Source organism: Homalodisca vitripennis, chromosome 4 (genome assembly GCF_021130785.1).
Source record: "Homalodisca vitripennis isolate AUS2020 chromosome 4, UT_GWSS_2.1, whole genome shotgun sequence".
Taxonomy (NCBI): domain Eukaryota; kingdom Metazoa; phylum Arthropoda; class Insecta; order Hemiptera; family Cicadellidae; genus Homalodisca; species Homalodisca vitripennis.
In genome coordinates this window covers 42314977-42336802 of record NC_060210.1, presented here as the reverse complement: position 1 = coordinate 42336802, position 21826 = coordinate 42314977, and the positions used below count along the sequence as shown (strand labels likewise).

The 21826-nt window shown below is 33.9% G+C and overlaps 1 protein-coding gene across 3 annotated transcripts in view; it reads right to left on the bottom strand.

Moving 5' to 3' along the window:
- Nucleotides 1-5812: 5812 nt before the first annotated feature.
- The window catches only part of LOC124359203 (caspase-1-like), a 28825-nt gene continuing 12811 nt past the window's right edge, over nt 5813-21826 (bottom strand). For 2 of the 3 annotated variants that reach the window (XM_046811759.1, XM_046811760.1), the window contains 3 exons: nt 21469-21586; nt 20837-21112; nt 5813-9195 (listed from right to left, as the gene is read on the bottom strand). In XM_046811759.1, coding sequence (XP_046667715.1) covers nt 8939-9195; nt 20837-21112; nt 21469-21586 — 651 coding nt within the window. In that variant the 3' untranslated portion in view covers nt 5813-8938. The remainder of the gene's footprint in view (nt 9196-20836; nt 21113-21468; nt 21587-21826) is intronic. The other variant, XM_046811761.1, reaches the window with a different exon arrangement.

The following is a 21826-nucleotide window of genomic DNA, read 5'->3' as shown; positions in this document are numbered from 1 at the left end:
TTGCTCTCTATTGTCTTATACAATTTTTGAAGATTACGTATTAAGCCAATTCATTTTCTTATCATAAATATCTATACAAAGCTAAATATCTGCAAGATTGTTTTCTCGTGTCTGCTTACAATAAACATTTTAGTGGAATTTCTTTCAGGATTAAGACTTAATAAGCAATCATTAATAAGAAATGCAAAAATTGAGATAATGACTAATGACATATAATCTAATAACCATATTGAAAAACGAAATTAAACTATTTTTCTTGGACAGAAATTAATATAGCTACAGCACTCTGAAAACAAATCATTGGGAATATTTTTCTGGGAACCATTGGCTTTCCTCATTCTATTGAGATGTATTTAATCAGTTACATATATTCAACATTTAATTTTTTAATCTAGTTAGATTAAAAGAATCATACATTTTTGGTTCAGATATTCAGGTATACATGCAAATTTAAATTACTAGAACAATTATTTTTATTTCTTACAAATGAAACAGATAAATCGATAAATAAATGCCTTTTACTTTATGCGTTTCTCAGTACATAATAACTGGTTTGTAGAACAACAAACCATGTCAAACTTTACATGAAAAACAATCATGGCTTATAATAAGTGTTTTTTGGGAATAAAGTTTTGACTTCTGATCTTTCAAACACACCACAATATATTAATAAGTCAAATTTGAATTATTTTTGTGAAAAATTTATGTATTTATAGTAATTAACAACTCATTATATATTACTCAAAAGATAATTGTACATGATACAAAAATTTTAATCTGCAAAGCGTCAAAATGGGTTTTTAGTTAAGGCAAATGTGTGCCAACCGGGAGTTTCAAATTACAGTAATTAAAACTAAGCATGAGGTACAGTATTCACAGGTTTGAGCTGTATGTAAAAATGGGGTATTAGTTGAGACTCAAATGTGTGCCAACCAGGAGTAAATTTAGAGTAATTCAATCTTAGTATGAGGTACAGTATTCACAGGTTTGAGCTGTATATAAAAATGGGGTGTTAGTTGAGACTCAAATGTGTGCCAACCAGGAGTAAATTTACAGTAATTAAATCTTAGTATGAGGTACAGTATTCACAGGTTTGAGCTGTATGTAAAAATGGGGTGTTAGTTGAGACTCAAATGTGTGCCAACCAGGAGTAAATTTACAGTAATTAAATCTTAGTATGAGGTACAGTATTCACAGATTTGAGCTGTATGTAAAAATGGGGTGTTAGTTGAGACTCAAATGTATGCCAACCAGGAGTAAATTTAGAGTAATTAAATCTTAGTATGAGGTACAGTATTCACAGGTTTGAGCTGTATGTAAAAATGGGGTGTTAGTTGAGACTCAAATGTGTGCCAACCAGGAGTAAATTTACAGTAATTAAATCTTAGTATGAGGTACAGTATTCACAGATTTGAGCTGTATGTAAAAATGGGGTGTTAGTTGAGACTCAAATGTGTGCCAACCAGGAGTAAATTTACAGTAATTAAATCCTAGTATGAGGTACAGTATTCACAGATTTGAGCTGTATGTAAAAATGGGGTGTTAGTTGAGACTCAAATGTGTGCCAACCAGGAGTAAATTTACAGTAATTAAATCTTAGTATGAGGTACAGTATTCACAGATTTGAGCTGTATGTAAAAATGGGGTGTTAGTTGAGACTCAAATGTATGCCAACCAGGAGTAAATTTACAGTAATTAAATCTTAGTATGAGGTACAGTATTCACAGGTTTGAGCTGTATGTAAAAATGGGGTGTTAGTTGAGACTCAAATGTGTGCCAACCAGGAGTAAATTTACAGTAATTAAATCTTAGTATGAGGTACAGTATTCACAGGTTTGAGCTGTATGTAAAAATGGGGTGTTAGTTGAGACTCAAATGTGTGCCAACCAGGAGTAAATTTACAGTAATTAAAACTAAGCATGAGGTACAGCTAGCCGCTTGGTGAATGGCATGCGGCTGACGCATGCGCAAAGAAGCCTATACCCCTCTTCGCCCGGCCACGTGGTGCAGTACAGTCACAGGTCGCATTCGTTTCGTTCAGTCTGTCTTCTGCTGCATCGTTCTGTTTAGTAGTGTCTGACAATTGTGATTGTTTTGTTTATGTGCGACAGTACGTTGTATTATTTTAGCAATTAGTGATGGCTGATGAAGGCAACAACTATTTAGTTCAAAATTAGTGAATAAGGTTAAAAAGAGCCAAACTCGAGAAATAGTATCTAATGTAGCAAAATTTATGAAAGCCGAAGCCGATGCTGACCGGTTTTTGATTGACGTTAAGAAAGTTAATGCGAGAGTAAGTGCTGCCACTGGAGTTTCAGAAAGGACAGTGACAAGGATTAAAAGTAAAAGGAAAAAAGTAGAAGAATCTGGCACATCTTTCGAAACGCCAAATAAAAATAGAATCTTACCTAAAAGAGTGACGGGGTTAGACGACTTTAATTTGGGTGTTGTCAGGCGTATTGTGGATAATTTTTACCTCATTGAAAAACAACTTCCTACTCTAAAAGGTATACAAGAAAAAATGCGATCAGACATTAATTTTACAGGATCTAAAATCAGTGTAAGCCGCATCTTGCGACGAATGGGCTACAAGTGGAGGAAAACCAAAACAAACAAAAAGATATTAATGGAGACTCAAGATATTTCCTACAAAAGATTTGTGTTTTTGAAAAAGATTTCTCAATACAGAGCTGAGGAACGTGCAATTATTTATACAGATGAATCATATATTGATTCAACACACGTCTCCAAAAAAGGCTGGTCGGATGATTCCACAGCGGGTTTAGCTGTCCCGTTAAGCAAAGGAAACCGCCTGATATTTTTACATGCCGGGGGTGAGATGGGTTTTATAAAAGACTGCTTAGTTATGTGGCAGGCAAATCACAAAAAAGGAGACTACCATGATAATATGAATCATGAAAATTATAAAAAAATGGTTGACAGAAAAATTAATTCCAAACTTACCGCCTAGGAGCGTTCTAATAATTGACAACGCTTTCTATCACAATGTGGAAATTGATAAAATTCCTACTTCAAATTCAAGGAAATGTGATATGCAAGCATGGTTACTTGAAAAAAAATATTTCAAATTCACACGCTATGTTAAAGGTAGAACTTTATGAGATTATAAAAGCTAACAAACCAGCCTACAAAAGATATGTTATTGATGAGCTTTTAGGTGAAAAAGGACATGTAGTCCTTAGACTACCTCCTTATCATCCAGAACTAAATGCCATCGAATTTATCTGGGCTGAAATAAAAAATTGGGTTGGTGCTCACAATGTACGTATTAAAATGGATGAAGTCATAAAATTGGTAAATGATAAGTTTGAGTCTATAACGGTTAGTACATGGAAAAAAATATGAGAACATGTCAAGCAAAAGGAATTAGAATTTATAGGGAATCAAGGACTAATTGAAAATGTTATCAAATCTTTCGTTATCAATCTTGGTGAGGATTCAAGTGAAGAAGACGACTTCCTGGAATCTGAGGACAGCAATGCCGCAGACGGAAATATGTCTGGAATCGAAGAGCTGGGCGATTAAATTACATGGTATGATATTATTATTGTATCACATAAATAACTGTAAATGTAAGCAATGAAGTAAAACGCTTAATTTACACTTTTATAAGTGTTTGTTTGATGTTTTATTGTTTTTAAATATCACATTTAATTAGTAAGAATGTGCTGTAAAATACATGGTTAAAACTTTAAATCATTACAAGGGTTTGCTAATGAAAACCGGTAGGCTAAAAAAACCCTTTTATGTAATTGAAACTATTTCTAGAATTATGGCTGTAAACCCCCGTATCTAATAGTATGTTGAGTAAACAACAGTATACGTCAAATTATATTAAATTATCGCAGTTGTCAGAATTCATGCGTAAGCTTGACTATAAGGAGTTTGGAACGGGCAAAGAACAGAGTGGACTGTACATACGTCTTACCGAGACGGCACGGGAGGGGAAATGTAGGGGGAGAAGTCTGAGTCTCTCGCTCGCTTCCCTCCCTACGCGCCAAGCACGGTGCTACGGTCTGTACAGTATTGACAGTTTTGAGCGTATGTAAAAATGGGGTGTTAGTTGAGACTCAAATGTGTGCCAACCGGGAGTAAATTTACAGCTATTAAAACTAAGTATGAGGTACAGTATTGACAGTTTTGATCGTATGTACAAATAGGGTGTTAGTTGAGACTCAAATGTGTGCCAACCTGGAGTAAATTTACAGCTATTAAGTACGAGGTACAGTATTGACAGTTTTGAGCGTATGTAAAAATGGGGTGTTAGTTGAGACTCAAATGTGTGCCAACCGAGAGTAAATTTAAAGCTATTAAAACTTAGTACGAGGTACAGTATTGACAGTTTTGAGCGTATGTAAAAATGGGGTGTTAGTTGAGACTCAAATGTGTGCCAACCGGGAGTAAATTTACAGCTATTAAAACTTAGTACGAGGTACGTATTGACAGTTTTGAGCGTATGTAAAAATGGGGTGTTAGTTGAGACTGAAATGTGTGCCAACCAGGAGTAAATTTACAGCTATTAAAACTAAGTATGAGGTACAGTATTCACAAGTTTGAGCTCTATGCCAAATTTCACCAAAGTTTTTCCATCTGTTTTGTTTCTATTAAGGTTAATAGCATTTTTCCGAATGTTAGAATTCAGTCTACCACAAGTAATGAAAATTATTATGGAGATGATAATTGTGCTTTTTGTAACGACTTTTACACTGTTTGAATTTAATTAAAACTAAAGAAATTTAGGTTTGGTCAAAAATAACCACATTGAATATTATGTGAAGATATTTGTTATTTATGACATATTTCAAAAAGATCAGACCATCAATTTAATAGTGAAAGGGTGGACTAAAAAAATGTATAATGCAAGTGGTTCTGTTGCTGTAGCAAGATCAGCTAGTGACTTCAGTGACCTTGAAGCATTCAACAGATATGCCTTTACAGACTCACAGTCTAAATTTGTTTGTGATGTAGCTTTCAAGGAGTTTCAGCATGCAGTTATTTCAAGTTGAAATATTTTAAAATCAAATTACGTTTATTACTACTCGTTTGAGTTTTAATAATCACCTATTTCTGTTTGTTTATAAAATCTGGATAAGTTGTTGTTACACATCATTGTTAATTTCCTTAGTTTGTTTCAATCAGCTATTCTATTGATTGTAAATCTCGTTATCTGAAATAGTAGCTCAAACATCACCTTATTGATATTCAACAGTAATAACTGAAATAAGTGTTTTCATTTGCCAATACTAGTTCAAAACTATTTTGTAGAAGATTTAGAACTGTAATTTGCAGTTTTATATAAATATATTGTATCTTCTTCATACAGAAAAGATAATAAAACTGCTTTGAATATACTTTGTTAAGTACATTTCATGTCTCACATTGTTTTCCAGAGATAGTTCCACTCTGTTCCTGAGAATGCTTTGATAAATTATGTATCTAATTAAGTGTGAATAATGCCAGATTAGAATGAAGATGCACTTTCAATTCTGCTGATACATGTGGGTCTCCATAGATGATAACTATGATCCCTGAACACAAATTTAAAAAAAATTGTAGGCTAAAATGTATCTTGTCATACAATCTATTAATAAAAATCACTTATGCATTTTTATAAAAAAATACCATCATCTTAACCACACACTACATAAACCCAAAATGAATTAAGATAAAATTACAAGTTATGTTATTAAATGAAATTCAAGTTTATTTATTTACATAACCCAGCATTTTATCTACCAAATGAAGCCGACAACATAACAGTCTAAAAAATAGGAAGCAAATAAAACTTCGATTACAAATGCAGTAATTTTATTTAAATGCAATATAAAATTATAAAATCACTTTCTCACATTTTGTTTAAGAAAAGTAATGTAAATTATCAATACTTGATGAAATGACATAATTAAGGGATCAAAAATATGAAATTAATTTTTATTTTACTTTTAAAACATATAATTTAGTAATATAATCCAACAAATAGTTTCTTTGGATCTTAATGTAAATAAATTTAACGTATCTTGACTTAATAACATTATTTTAAACAGAAAATTATATAATATTTTAATAGTAATAAGAAAATTAAATAAAAAACATTTCACCCCTTAATTAATTTAATTTCTTCAAAGATGTCTTTACATTACATGTTTTAATTGTTTTTATAAGAATATATGACATGAGAAAGAAAAGACAAACAATTTCTTTCTCTATAAAATTAAAATACTACCGTTTATAGGATATTCTAACAACTGTATGTAATAATTATGCAAGTAGTTACTCCTTTTTGTAATAAAAGCAAGTATTCAACTGACCTTATGAAAACCTAATCACAATTTGTTTATCTAATCTCAAGGCAAACCACAAAAAGTGGACTTATCACAATTGGTATCAACTTATCTTTTAGGTATATAAAAAAAAATACCACACAACTATAAATTAGGAGACAGGTGTAAAACAGGCATACATTCTTTTTCAGGAGTTGGTTATTTTTGGTTTTAATAGTCAGCTTCTGGAGTTTCATACGTGTATCTCTACATTTTCATATTTGGCATTTTTTAAAGCAGATGATGTGAAGATCACAGCAGAATTATGTAAAGTGACTATCCAAAAGCATGGAAAGGCTCAGACATAAGTTTCTCAAGAATAATTTAAATTGCAAAATAAACATTTGTTATCTTAAACATAAAAACTCTAATGTATCACATAAAAAAGCACAGTCAGTTAAAATCTTTACACGCCCATTTCCCAATTCATGAATTTCCAACTATCAGTCCTCTTTACGTATTTCTTCTCAATTTCAGAATTGAGTGACATGGTCATCAGTTGGAAAGGAATGAATAATTTTGCTGTTTATATTTTAAGTTTATACAAAAATACAAAGTTCACATTCATGTATTAAGAACTTTAATTTTGTTGGCTATTCTTGTGGCAAGTAAATTTAAAAGAAATTTATATTCATCATAATAGAGACATACAATTATTTGCTGATCAGGCCAGGTTTGGGAAAAATCATAATGATTGAAAAACTTTTGCATTTATGCCTAATTTTGAGTAAAAGAAAAACCGAGAATTCAAATTAAAATATTGTCAACATGTGATTGAGAACTTCTAAACCATGTAAACCCCTTCTAATATGTAATGCATGTGACTGCCATTAATTCTGTATATATATATATATATATATATATATATATATAATTATATATACGTCATGTAAATATATATTACTATAAATATAATAATATAATATATAAAATTGGTCATTTTTTTAACAAAAAAGTTATCTTTTGCAATAGAATATGTAATGTTACTTCAATATTATTACAATTCATGAGTTTACCGATTATATATGAGTTTTGTATTTAGTTTACAATAGTAATGATAAAATACAAAATACACTTTAAATGCAAAAACAGTGTAATAATCTGCTACGCTATATTTAAAAACATGACATATTATGTTTTGTGAAACAAGAATGACTGTTAATACACTTTCTTGAACCAGCAAGAATGAGACAAGATGAGGAGAACTAAGCTATGAGAGTCATACTCTACAAACGATAATACATAAATATATAGAATATTTTGTAGACGAGTGATACTACACTACATTAATTTAGTGGTAAATTTACTTATATTCTGTGTATTTATCAGGAATTTACAATAATTTACACAATCAATGAGGGTAGTAAAAGGGTTGTTAAGAAAGTAAAGACTATTTCTGTACATTAAAAGTGACTGATAATAGACAAAACCATTTATGAATTATTACTGGATTTCATTGCCTACAAGCTTCTTAAACATCTCACTTTCAACTTTGTAATTACAAAACATGGCCATGAACGCTGTCCATTATTCTGAGAATTAAGAACAGTTCAACATGGATTACCTTGTTCAATGTTAATTATAAATTACCTAAAAAAGAAAAATGTTCCCAAAAACTTCAATAAAATAAAGTGTAAAATTGGGGACTGTATTACATTATCAGCTTCTGTCTGGTCTTTCTTCCTTTTCCAAAAATAATTTTAGAAGTTAAAGCTTTTGAAATGGTCTAAACACTGAAACAAGCAATAATTGCAGTCAATGCAACAAACGTCAGTACGGCTTTGTGAGAATTGAACATACATAATATATAAGTGGAAATAATAAAAGCAGTAGAAATATTCAAGTATAAGGTTAATTTGGTGTAATTGTGAATTTGTATTAACTTATACTGATTAAATATCAGGAAACCTAACTTATATAGTGGTTCTGATGGAGAAAGCTAATAATATTAATTTTGGACATAGCTCTACTTTGAAAAATAATTTTTTTATAAGTGATTAACAATCTTTACTTTCTGAACAATTCTAATATTTATAAATTTATAGTTACAACATTCCACGACTGCTATCATCAACAATCACATTAAAGACAGTTTATAAAACTACTTACTAAAATTATTGAAGCATATAATTCAGTTATAAACTTATATAGACTAAATAATCTAGTAAAAAAAAGATTATTGAAAAAAATATACAAATAAAAATATTGTGCAAACTGATTGTTAATAATGTTCAATGAGATTCTTCTTCATGACAGCTTTATGATTTTTTTATAGATATAAAAGAGAAGGAGTAGATTTTCTATAATCTAACAGAGGTCTATTTCTGAAAAAACTATTTGACACTTCTAGATGGCCATTGTCAGAGCATACTCTGAGAGACACCACATCATATGTAGTTCAGCGTAATTTTGCACCATTTGGAGTATGTGGATGGACCTAGCTTTATCCACAAAACAACAGCATTTCTTATAATATTGTACATACCATCTAAATATTGATAGTCTAACATAACCAAGAGGCAGGCAGGCAGGCAAATGAATCGTTCAATGTCAAGTACATTAAATGCAAGTTTAGATCTCTATTCAGGAATAAGAGGTCAGTAAACTTCATTGGTTTCAGTCTTCTCCGAGAATTTAAGTACACGAGTGAGCATGAAAGTTATGCAAGGTATCTGTTTCTGTGCATGCATGACAGCGTTGTCTGGAACATTGGACTCAAAATCCACAGCCACCTTTCGGTTGACAAATGTAAGCAGCGTGAGCATGTCAATAGTGAAGCCGTGTTCATTTATCTCTTCACAGAGGGCTTGCATGAACCACGAACCTCGCATTGTGTTACGCCAAGAGTAGAAACCTGTAACAAGCAAGGTTTAATTCCACTGTAATATCAGCATACAAATCCTAATAATATTATACATGTGAAAGTGCTTTTGTTTGTTTGTTTTGCTTTCATGCATAAAGTATTAACCCTTATAGTGCCAGGGTATCCCGTAACGGGAGACCTTATATACTTCAGAAAAGTGCCGAGTCTCCCGTACCGGGAGACCCCGTAGTTGCGTAAGAAGTGCCGGGTCTCCCGTAACGGGAGACTTCGTAAATAATTTATTATACAATAGTTTCATATATTTACTGGTTTACACTACATCCAAAAGCTTCATGGATATCCAAAGTGTACAAAAAAAATATTTTCCTTTGTACTGCAGGCAGATGACGTGCTTGTTTTTGATTTGTGTTCAGCTGTCTTGATGCAACGACGATCGCAGTGGCTGTTGTGTGTTGTGTTTCGTTCTTGTTTATCTTGCTTGAGTGTTTTCAAGTTTTTAGTGCTGCATTTGTAGTTTCAATCCGAAAAATGGAAGATAGTGATATTAGAAAACTTTTGGAAGAAAGTAGTGTTATTTCAATTGATTGTTCATATAACCAGTCAGTTCCAGACTACGTCATTGGTGATAACCAAAATCAACAATTGGAAGAGACAACTCCAGTGCTAGTTGTAATGCAAAATTTGGATCCTGATTTTTTGTTGAGATCTGAAAATACCATTCCTAGTAATAGTTTAGGCCTTGTGTGTGACAATATTCAAGTTGTTAGCCCCACTGAAAACTTCAACAATGTGCCTAATGTGAGTGTTTTTGCTGTTAGTAATAACCCTATCTCTGATTTTCAATCTAGTGACCTAGACCCTTCGTGTAGTTATAATAGTAGCCATAGGCTAAAAAATAAAGTCCCAGAAGCTCCGTCAAAACAATGCAAAAAGAAATTCAAGTCAGAACTAACTAAAATGCCTTTTTCTGACTATGAATCACCTAGTGATCCTCCTGATGACTCTGATTTGGACAAAGACTATATCCCGTCTACTGACAATGAATCTACAGATGTGCCGGTCAAACCCAAAAATCGTCTTCCTAAAGGTACAGGTAAACGTAAATTACCAGCATTTTCTACTCCTATAAAAAAACCAAAGGCATCGTCTAGGCCTACTAAAAGGAAACCTCGATCAAATCTATTTTCAGAACATAATCAAGACCCAATAGAACCTATCCCACGGGTGATAAATAAAAGCAGGGTTAGTAAAAAAAAAACGGTATCTCACCAAAATCTAGAAGGTTTACAGCTTATTGCCCTAGACTTTGATAGTGACCCTGAATCTGGACCAAGTTCTTCAAGTGAGGAGGATTCATCATCAGGCGATAGTGAAGATGAGCTATGGGTCGAGGTAGATGATGATTATTTTTTTCCATCACTCCCTGTACAGTTCTTGGAGAATGTTGGGCCTAAACATATGCCGCCTCACAACTCAACTCCACTTGCTTACTTTGCTTTGTTTTTTACAACCAGCCTTATTACACTTTTTGTAAATGAGACCAATCGTTATGCAGAGCAATTTCTATCAACCAACATGTTTCCAGATGGTTCTCGAGTGGCTGAATGGCTTCCTGTTACAGAACCAGAGATGAAAGCATTTATCGCTTGCATACTAAACATGGGTCTAATTAAAAAACCTACAATTTTTTCATACTGGTCTACAACTGCTTCTAACTCAACTCCGTGGTTTCCCCAAATAATGACAAGGAACAGATTTCAACTTATATTGAAATTTTTTCACCTTGTAGATAATTCTAAACTAGGTCCTGTCCCAGATCCGTGTGCAAAGTTCCAGCCAATTTGTGATCATGCCAATAGATTGTTTAGGCACTATTATATACCTCATCAACAGCTCTCTATTGATGAATCTCTAGTGGGGACAAAAAGCCATACGTCGCTTATGCAATATTTGCCTAAAAAACAACACCACAGGTGGGGGGTGAAAATGTGGGTTCTGTGCGATGCTGTAACGAATTATTGCCTTGGGTTTTTTGTCTATAAAGGTGCAAAAAATACTAAGCCTGAAGATAAGGCTGTGATGAACAAGTGCGGACTGGCATATTTCGTTGTTACAAAACTTTTAACCATGGGCAATTACCTCAATAATGGATATCATGTTTTCGTTGATAATTTCTTTACTTCAGTTCCATTGGCTAAGTACTTGTACACAGTGGGAACCTACATCACAGGTACAATTAGGATGAACAGAAAGTTTTTACCTGCAGGAATCAAGCAAAAATTTCCAGTTGGAACACTAAAATTTTTTAAAAACAGGTTTTTGTTACTTTGTGGCTTTAGAGAAAAAAAATCCCCAAAAAAAACAAGTGCTGTTGCTATCTTCACTTAGTAATGCTACTACAACTGATGTTCAAAGAAAGGGTAGAAATGAAGTTATAAAGAAACCAGACATCATTCTACAATACAACAAGCACATGGGAGGCGTAGATGTATCAGACATGATGCTCTATGCCTACTTAGATGAGCGTAAAAGTTTAAAATTTTGGAAGAAAATGGTATTTCATATCATGTCAAGGATGGTACTCAATGCTTATATTCTGTATGCAGAAAATGTGAAACCAACAATAAAAGCTCCACAGAAACCAATGAGCCGTTTTCGATTTACCGAAGTTATTGTAAACGAATTAGGCAATGAATGGCTAAATACTAAGTCAGAAAATAATACCCCCAATGGAAAAAAATATTCTAAAAATATAGGAGTAATAAGACTGGATGGTGAAAAAAAAGAGGAGATGTGTAGTATGCTCTAAAGAAAAAAAGAAAAGTGTGTCCCACTTTGCTTGTTCCCGATGTGACAAAGGATTACATCCTGCTTGCATCCAGAACCATAAGTGTTATTAAGATAACATTGATAAACCGTGTACATAGTGTAAATAACTTAGTTTAGGATTAGGCCTGTGTAAGACAAAAGTGTAAAATTTTGGAAACCAAACAAAATCTTCAAATTGGCCACAGGAGGTGATTCTTCACATGCACTGGACTATAATTAATTAACAAGGTATGTTCATCAAAACTATTTAGCATGGCTATTATAAGCTACTTGTTTTAGACATCTTACAGGATGTATTAGGAATTGAAGTAAAAAAATGTAATATTTTTGTTAGAAACATTGTTGCTTAGAGAAAAAAATCTAATTAATCCTTACAAAAAATTTTTAATTGTTAGATATTATTTTCAGGTAGTTTTAGTTCAAATATAATGTTATATATTATATAAGTTCTGTTTGTTCTTTCACAAAACAATCATCAAAATATGTTAATAAACAAATTTTTTACAGCATTGTAACCAAATATAGCATAACTAACAATTTGTCATTGTATTTTTTTTTTTTTTTTTTTCAAGAAGGTTTTAATTCAGAATTATGTTATACATATGAATTTTGATTGTTTTTAAATGCTGTATAACATAAAAATATTTATAACTAGATAAAACAAAAATTAATTTATGTTTTTTTATCTCAAACTTAAAAAAGTTTTTAAAAATTTGTTACAGCCTATCGATTTTTTATAAAATTAAAAATTTGTTCAGTTCTTTGTGTACTCTTTTATATTAGGTAAATTAGAACAGTCTTTCACCAACAAATTAAACAAAAAATCATGAAAATATGATAATAAACCAATGTTTTATAGCGTTTTTACCAAAGTCTTGCGTTTTTGCTGAAAAATGCCCGGCACTTCTTGCATATACCCCATAATTTCACCTGGCACTCTTACAATGTGAAAAATTTTTAGAGCTGTGGCACTCAAAGGGTTAAACAGATCATTCTGAAATTTGACATGGGCATTATTAGGGTCCCTGGAATGAATATAGGCCTATTATTATTTTGAGAATTCCTTTGGGCTATGCCCCACTGATCATTACAGCAGTGAAACATCCCATTTTGGTCTCTAAAGTTGTGAAATATTGAAAGAGCCTGTTAAATGTAATTAACGGTTTTGTGTACATTACAATGGCCATAAATATACACTTATTGACAGATTTTCTTGATTGTGGTAACAAGACAAACTCAATATTGGCAGCGGAAACAAAATTCATTCAAACCAGAAGTGCTGATACATGTGCAAAGCCTACAAATTTGCGAGTGATTCCATGGGTAACTTCAAGTGGAATTGCAAAGCAATACATCAGACACTAAATGAAATTTTTTAATGGCATTAAATCATAAAAGGACATTGTGTCTATTTATCAATCCATCATATTATGTCATAAATCTCTTCACTAAGAAAGCTAACAACTTCAACTTTGGGGTTTCTTCACATTGGTATAAAATAGTTCCAGTGTTACTGAAATCGGAACTATTTAATAAATACATGGAATGTTTAATGCAATGCAATGCAAAGGAATTGCAGGTGAAACTGCTGGTAAATGCTAGAAATATGGTTCTAATGGCGTCTACAAGAACAGATTCATGATGTGTTTTGTTTGCCTACAACTCCTAAGAAAATATTCAGTTTGATATCTCAAAAGTTTTTAATATAGTTAGATAATTCTCGAGATGTACTTAAAGTACTGGGTGGCGCAAAAAGGATGGTCGGATTTGAACTGCGTAGTACCAGTGGAAGGTGAGGAGGGGGGACCACTGCCGGCCGTCTGCAAGTCGGCCATTACACCCAGTTTGCCACGAGATGGCGCAGTGGACGGTAGAGCATCGTGTTTTTGCTGTGGAACAGTTTTTCAGAAATAATGAATCTTTTATTACTGTTCAACGATTGTTTCGACAACGTTTTGGTGTAGCGCGTGATGAACCCATTCCAGATCGCAGATCCATATCACGTTGGGTGACTGCATTCCGGACAACAGGGTCTGTCATGAGTGGTAAATCTACTGGGCGTCCACGTACGGCAGTTACTCCACAGAACATTGAGAATGTTAGAGCGTCAGTGCTTCACAGTCCGCGTCGTTCCACCAGGCGTCGTGCTCAAACTTTAGGCCTCAGCCGTCGTTCGTTGCAGCGCATTTTACAACGCTACAGTCACTGTGAACTCGGAACGTTACGTTAACATGTTACGTAGCTTTTTGGGGCCGAAACTGCGAGAGTTACGTGTAAATCGAGATCGACTTTGGTTTCAACAGGACGGGGCCACGGCCCACACAGCCAATGACTCCATGTGTGTCTTAAGGCGGATGTTCCCCCACCACATCATCTCGCGTTTTGGAGATGTCCACTGGCCTGCTAGATCACCTGACCTCTCAGCCTGTGATTTTTTCTTTGGGGATACCTAACGTCAAACGTCTACGTAAACAAGCCCCGAAACTTAATTGATCTGAAGGAGGCAATCAGTGCGGAAATTATGGCAATTCAAGAAGAAACTGTAGTGAAAGTGATGGAAAATTTCAAGGAAAGACTTGTGGAATGCATCACCGAGGAAGGACACCATCTTCCGGAAGTTATTTTCCGTACATGAATTTTGGAGGTTATTTCTTGTAATTGGGTGCCTGGGAGCATTTAGTTACGTAATTGAATAAAATTAATTTGTAAAACTGATGGAGTTATAGTTATTTAAAATCCGACCATCCTTTTTGCGCCACCCAGTATATCTTGAGAGTATGGTGTACAGAATATTGCAAGCCTAGATAGCTGTTCTTAGTATGAAAGGAGTAGTGAAAAGGACATTTTGTAGTATGTTAGGAGAAGAGATAAGAGGAATTTTTAAAAGTATAGATGATATAATAGTTTCTCTAAATAACATAAAAAATTATTGGAAAACATAAAGACGACATATATTGAAATAAAATACAGCCAAGAGTTTGTGAGTAAGTGATACAAGAAAATTGAAACGCAGTTCAAATATTTACTGGAAATGGAAAAGAATATTACCAAGCTGCATCAAACAATTCAGACTAAAGACAAACAAATTGAAGACCTGAATGAAAAATTAAATAGTTTAAAACAGTATGGACATAATACAAATTTTGAGCTGAATGAAATCTGTGAATGGCAAGGAGAACATGTGAAGTAGATTGTTGTCAATGTAGCTACAAAGATGGAAATAGAACTGAAAAAACAAGATGGCTCATCAACACCTGAAGACATGCACAGGCAAATGTCCAGCTACAATAATTGTCCAGATGGTGAGAAGAAAAGAGAGTGAAGACTTTATTATGGCCCGAAGAAAATTGTAAAAAATCCTGAGACAATGGGATTAAAGTGGTAGACGAATTTACGTAAGTGAAAATTTATCTACATACTATCATAACTTACTGTTGAAAGCAATTAAGGGAAGGGTTCATTTGGTTTAAGAACTGTGTTATCAAGATGAGAGAAACAGACACAAGTAAAGTTTTTGACATTAAAATGGTATCTGACTTGGGTAGGATGGGATAACTACGAGGTTCATTCAATAAGTAACGAGACAAATTACTACTGCTCAAAAACGGCTGAATCGCAGATGAAACTTTTGGGACATAACGTTCGCAACATTGCGATGACATTTGATCAGCTATTACAATTGTATTTTGTAAACATAGCCTCAATTTTACTCAGTTAACAGTGGATAGTCCGCTCGAGAATTGCACCGTGGAAGAGCAACGAGCCAAGAGAGAGGTTGTAAAATGTACGAAAGAATGTTAAAAGTGTAAAGAGACAATGGTTTGAAACGATCAAATGGGTAGAACAGTTTCAAAGTGATCACACAAAAGTTTCTGATGAGTAATGCAGTGGATGACCTGTCGAAGTTGGGACTTCCTCTCTCGAATCTCGGATTGACGTGTTAATTTGGGACAATAGTCATATCACTCTTGAACTGATAAGTGTAAAAATAAATGTGAGTGTTGGAAAAACCATTACTGAAGGAGGTTCTTTTTGAAAAGAATTGTAACATATGACAAAACATGGATCCACTGCTATGAGCCAGAGTCAAAATGAAAGAGCCTTGAGTGGAAGCTACAACTTGCAAAAAATTCACGACCCAGTCATCTGCTAGTAAAGCCATGCTTAAAGTATTCTGGGATTTTCAAGGACCAATTTATTGAGATTTCCATGAAAGGCCAAGAACAGTCAACAGCAAATACTACAGTGACATGCTGAAAAACAAGATAATACATGCCATTTGAACAAAACCGTGGCCTCTGGACTGAAGACGGGATTTTGCTTCATGACAATGTCCATTCACATATGGCACAGTTGATGAAAGAAAAACTTGGGGTGAGAGATCCTTCCAAATCCCCCTACAGCCCTAACTCCCATCAGAGAGAGGGTGTACACAGGAAACATTTTTAATCAAATTGAAGAGGTCAAAAATCGAGGTGCAAAAGTGGCCCAAGATCAACCCAAAATATATATTCTAAGGGCATTTACAAATTAGCAGATAGATGGGACAAGTGTATGAGTGTTGCTGGGGACTACGTTGAAAAGTAACCAAAGTTTTGTACTGATTGAATATACCATTTTTTGAGCAGTAGTAAATTGTTATTGTTGTTATGAATTAGTGTTGTTACTTATTGAATGACCCTCATAGTTAGTTATAGTACACTTAGGGTATGGCCTGAGAGAACTGTTCAAGTTGGAAAATTTTGTAAGTTTATGTAGTTTAGAGAAGCAAGAAAAGGTGGAGGAATAATTTTATTTGTAAAAGAGAATTTAATCCATGACCAGGTGAATTGATGTGAATAAATACGAATCGTGAGGGAATTCTTGTAAATGTGAGAAAAAATGACATGAATTAATTTTAAATATTTTGGCTCTACATAAAAACCTAGTAAAAATATGTCTGTTTGTTAGAATGTTTTAACTGACCTGGAAAATACAATTCATGAAAGAGTAAATGAAAAAAAAAAACTTGTTGGTTATAGGAGATGTCAATATTTACTTGACAGATCTAGAATTTAAAATAGTTCAAAAATTACAAAAATTGAATGGTAGAAACAGGTTTAATCTCATACATAATATATTTCCAAGAGAAGAAGTTTTGGTAGACAGGCTGTCAGATCCTGTCTTTGATCATGTTTATCTAAGAGCTGATTAGGTTATCTCAGAACTGATAGTGTTACAGCAGAGGCTTCCTTACTGAAGTTGAAAATGGCTGACCATTAATACTTGCCTTATCAATGTATAACATGATAGTGTGTCCTTTCCAAAAAAAAAGTCTTTCTACATTTAGTAGGATTGATAGAAAATATTAAAGAAGTATTGAGTGTGATTGGACTGTACCATAGGGTAACATTCATGACAGAAATTTGTATGCAATTTATTAATCATGCTATTGTCTACAGGCAAACCTTTTTAGATTTTTGCAGCTTTTTGTAAGAGTGCATGTAACTTGATGTTTTATTATGAATCAAAGTCAAGTCAAAGTCAAGTCAAAGCAAACTTTATTTGTGAACATAGAGTACAGAATATGTGTCAATAGATAAAAGTAATTATAAATTAGGTTGACAAATCTCTCCAATTTGAAAATTCTTCAACGGAGTAGAATGTCTTGTCGGCCAGCCAGGTGGTGAGACGTGTCCTGAATGGAAATAGTCTCTTCTCTTCTTTGAGATGTCTTGGCAGTAGATTGAAAAATTTTGCTCCTGCATAGGAAGGTTTTTTGGCAAACATTGCAAGTCTGTGAGATTGAAGGTTGAAATTTACTGCGTTTCTGGTGTTGTGGGTATGGATGTCAATGAATCTTTCAGCATTGCTTGTGAGAATGTGATTGATGGACTGAAAGATAAACAAGGCAGTAACAGTTTGGATACCAAGGTCTTTAAAGGCACTTCTACAAGTGTCTCTTGGTCCCAAGCTTGCTAACACTCTCACAGCCTTTTTCTGCATTATTAGGACTCTATTCAGATTTCCTGCAGTTGATCCACCCCAAACAAGCAGTCCATATCTTATGTGGGATTCAAATAGTGAGAAATAAGCAACTTTAGCTGTTGTGAGGTCTGTGACAGCTCTAACTCTTTTGAGCACATACAGGGCAGTACTCAATTTGTTGCAGACCAAATCAACATGAGGTGTCCAAGATAGAGCACTGTCTACAATAATTCCCAAGTACTTAGTTTCTTCCTCCACCTCTAACGTCGGGAGTCCAGCATTTTCATTTTGTGCTCTACTAAACAGTACTTGCTTTGTTTTCCTTCGTTTAGTGCCAAGTTGTTAACATGACAGTATTGTTTGGCTACATTTAAAGCAATGAAGGCCTTACAGTCTAAATTATCAGGTTGCTTTTCTGCCAACATCAAAGCAGTATCGTCTGCATACATTGTAGAAGAGGCATACTCACTGAGATGATTGGGTAAGTCATTAGTGAACAGTATATAGAGTACTGGTCCAAGGACGGATCCTTGAGGAACCCCTCTACTGATAGGAAGTTGATCAGATCTTGCATGGTAAGTTGTGTTGTTCACTGTATATTTGATCTCAACCAATTGAGTTCTTTTTTTCAAGTAGCTTGAAAACCACCTTTCTTCTGTATTGTGAATTCCCAATGTTTTAAGCTTTTTAATGAGCAAGTTATGTCCCAGACTGTCAAATGCTTTAGAAAAATCTAAGAACAAAGCTGTGGTCAAGTTTCCTTCTTCCAACTGGTCTATTACACCTTCAACAAAACTTATGATGGCTGTAGTGGTGGATCTTCCAGGTAGGAAGCCGTGTTGGTGTTCAGATAAGAGATTGTTAGAAGAGAGGTGTCTCATCAATCTTGTTAAAACAATTTTTTCAATTATTTTAGAAATCGTAGGAATAAGAGATATCGGTCTATAATCACTTGCAACTTTGCATGTCTTTTGTTTATTTATCGGGATAACCTTAGCTACTTTAAGATCGTCTGGAAAAATGCCTTGTAAGAGAGACTTGTTAATTATGTTTGTCAATGGAAGCCTGATTTCTTCGACTATATATTTCAATACAGTGGATGATATATCGTCAATTCCAGCTGAGGGTTTTGATTTCAGTGAAAGAATTGTTTTTTCAACCTCGGTTAGATTTGTCATTTCGAACTTAAAATCAGAAACATTGTTGATTATGTCCATTTGGTTGTCAGTGAGGTCAAGATTTTGACCGGCTTCTTTCAGTGTTTTCTCCGCTACAGTTGTGAAATAAGTATTTAGGTGTTCTGCTATTTGGAGTGGATTCTGAGTTTTCTTTCCGTCAACTTCCAGTTCAATTGCTGATTCCGTGCATTTTTTTTGTCGTTCACTGTTTATGGTGTCCCAGATCGCATTAGGCTTGTTATCAGCATTGTTAATAAAGTCGGCAGTTGCTTGTCTTCTACAAAATTTCAATCTCAAATCATATGCTTTTTTCCTTTCTGCTGTTAATCTTTTTGCCTCAACCCCAGGTCTTAATTTTTCTTGCTCAAGAGCCTCAAGAAAGTCTTTTTGAAGTCTGTTAGCAACAGGGTCTGACATGCTTCTAAAGTTATGCCTTTGTTTGGATCTAGATTTTTTGTAAGGGCAGGCTGTGTTCATTGCTGAGGTGAGGATGCCACTAAGTTTTTTGTACGCTGTGTTTACATTTTCTGTATTTATGATTTCATCCCATTCCTGATCGCGGAGAATTTCTTTTAGGTGGTCCAAATTTTTCTTGTTTAAGTGCCTTCTTTCTGAATTTACAATGGGCAGAGGAGCTGAACACTTGTAGATTGAGCTTAGCTGTGCTTTATGATCAGAAATCCCAGTAGTGAATGTAGAGACATTGATTTCTTGAGGAGTGATATTACTACATACACAGTCTATGGATGAAGATGTAGTATTTGTCTCTCTGGTAGGTGGGAGTTGTAAACGGTGAATATTGTATGCTGCCAAAGTATTAGTTAGCTTTGCGTTGTCCCTATCTTGTTTTAGACAATCGATATTTATATCCCCCATGATTACAATACGTGACTTCCATACAGGTACAGTGTCCAAAATGTCAGATACATGGTCAAGGGCTACGTCAAGATCTCCTCCAGGTGGCCTGTAGATTCCCAAGACATAAGTGCATTCCTGTCCCTCTGAGATAGCAACTAGTTGCGTTTCACACACCATTTCTATTGATGGTTTTGCAATGATTGGTTCTATTTTATATCCCAATGTATTGTTCTTATAAATGGCAACTCCTCCTTTCTTATGTGTGTCCCTGGAAAAACCTGCTATGAGATCATAATTTGAGATTCTGGTATTTTCAAGATGTTCATTTTTTAATCCGTGTTCAGTAAGAATTACCAGACCAGGATTTGTGTTCTCAAGCATGTGACTCAATCTATTTACCTTGTTTACTAATGAATCTACATTCTGGTGAAGAATTGTCATTTGACAATTTTTTCCTCCATGTGTTCTATTTTGATTTTTCTTGGGATTCTTGTTGTGAGGACGTTCACTTAGTTGGTTTTTTTAAACCAGTTGCTTTGTTTTCCGGAAAGAATTTATGAAGGTTTTTGTTTTTTGAAATTGTTTCAATTTGGATGTTTTCCTGGGCACTGTTTCTAAAAAATTCTTTTGAACATTTTGGGCTGGTATCATGTTGTAGTTTTTGGCCATGTGTTATTTGTAAAAAGTTATATTTTTATTGAAAAAGTCATCTACAGTTTGGCCCTCTGAAAATTTCTTTGAATTTAAGGGTGGTTTGCAGCTGAAAGGATATGTGATAATATGATCATTTTGTCTGTTTGTTTTAATTATAGAGTTGAAAAAATGAACATCTGTCTCACCTACAATGATGCTGGCGTCTTTCTCATTACTTGGAGCAAATGCAGTAGGTGTAGCCTGTGGGGTTGTCGACTGGCTGGGGTCCTCTGTCAAAGATGTTGTGGACAGTTTTTTGGTCAGGGTTTGACTGACTCCCTCCGTCAATACCGAAGCCTGTGGGGTTGTCGACTGGCTGGGTTCCTCTGTCAAAGATGTTGTGGACAGTTTTTTGGTCAGGGTTTGACTGACTCCCTCCGTCAATACCGAAGCCTGTGGTGTTGTCAACTGGCTGGGGTCCTCTGTCGAAGATATTGTGGACAGTTTTTTCAATCATCAATTGAATTGAATGAGAATAATTTTACAGACAACAATTCCATCAGTGTATTGACTTATGCTTTACTGAAATATTATGATTTGATAGCATAAAATGGAAAGATTAAATTTATTCGAGTAACACTTGTTTTAAAAGGGATTGAAAAATAGTTTATATTTTACAATAATTATTGTAAGTAGCTTTTGTTTTACAAAACTAAAAAAATGGAGACACACTAATATTGTTGTATTGGAAAAACTGTAAATTTGTTAACTTAAGTACCAGTTTGTTTGTGATTTTCTTAAACCAAATTTTAATGAATGCTTCTTTAAATAAACCCACCTGGAATAGTTGAATAAGCTATTAGGAAATCAGCATGAGCTGGTATTCTGTATGATGGACTAGAATCAACCTGAGAACGTAGCATCACTCCACCGTCCAACTGGTCTCCTTGACAAGCCTGGAATAATGAATTAGTGTTAGTCTACTCTAAATAATTTCTAATAACAACACCGTTACTGAAGATTTAGGTTTATATGACATTTTTTATATGATTATAATTTATACTTACAATATGACCACAATTATTGATGGATTATTATTAAGGATAATTATATTTATTTATCTTTTACTTATGTAGGTTTTCTCGTGTTGCTGATGGTTTATTCCATATTTGTGTTATTCGTAACGTAAAATATAA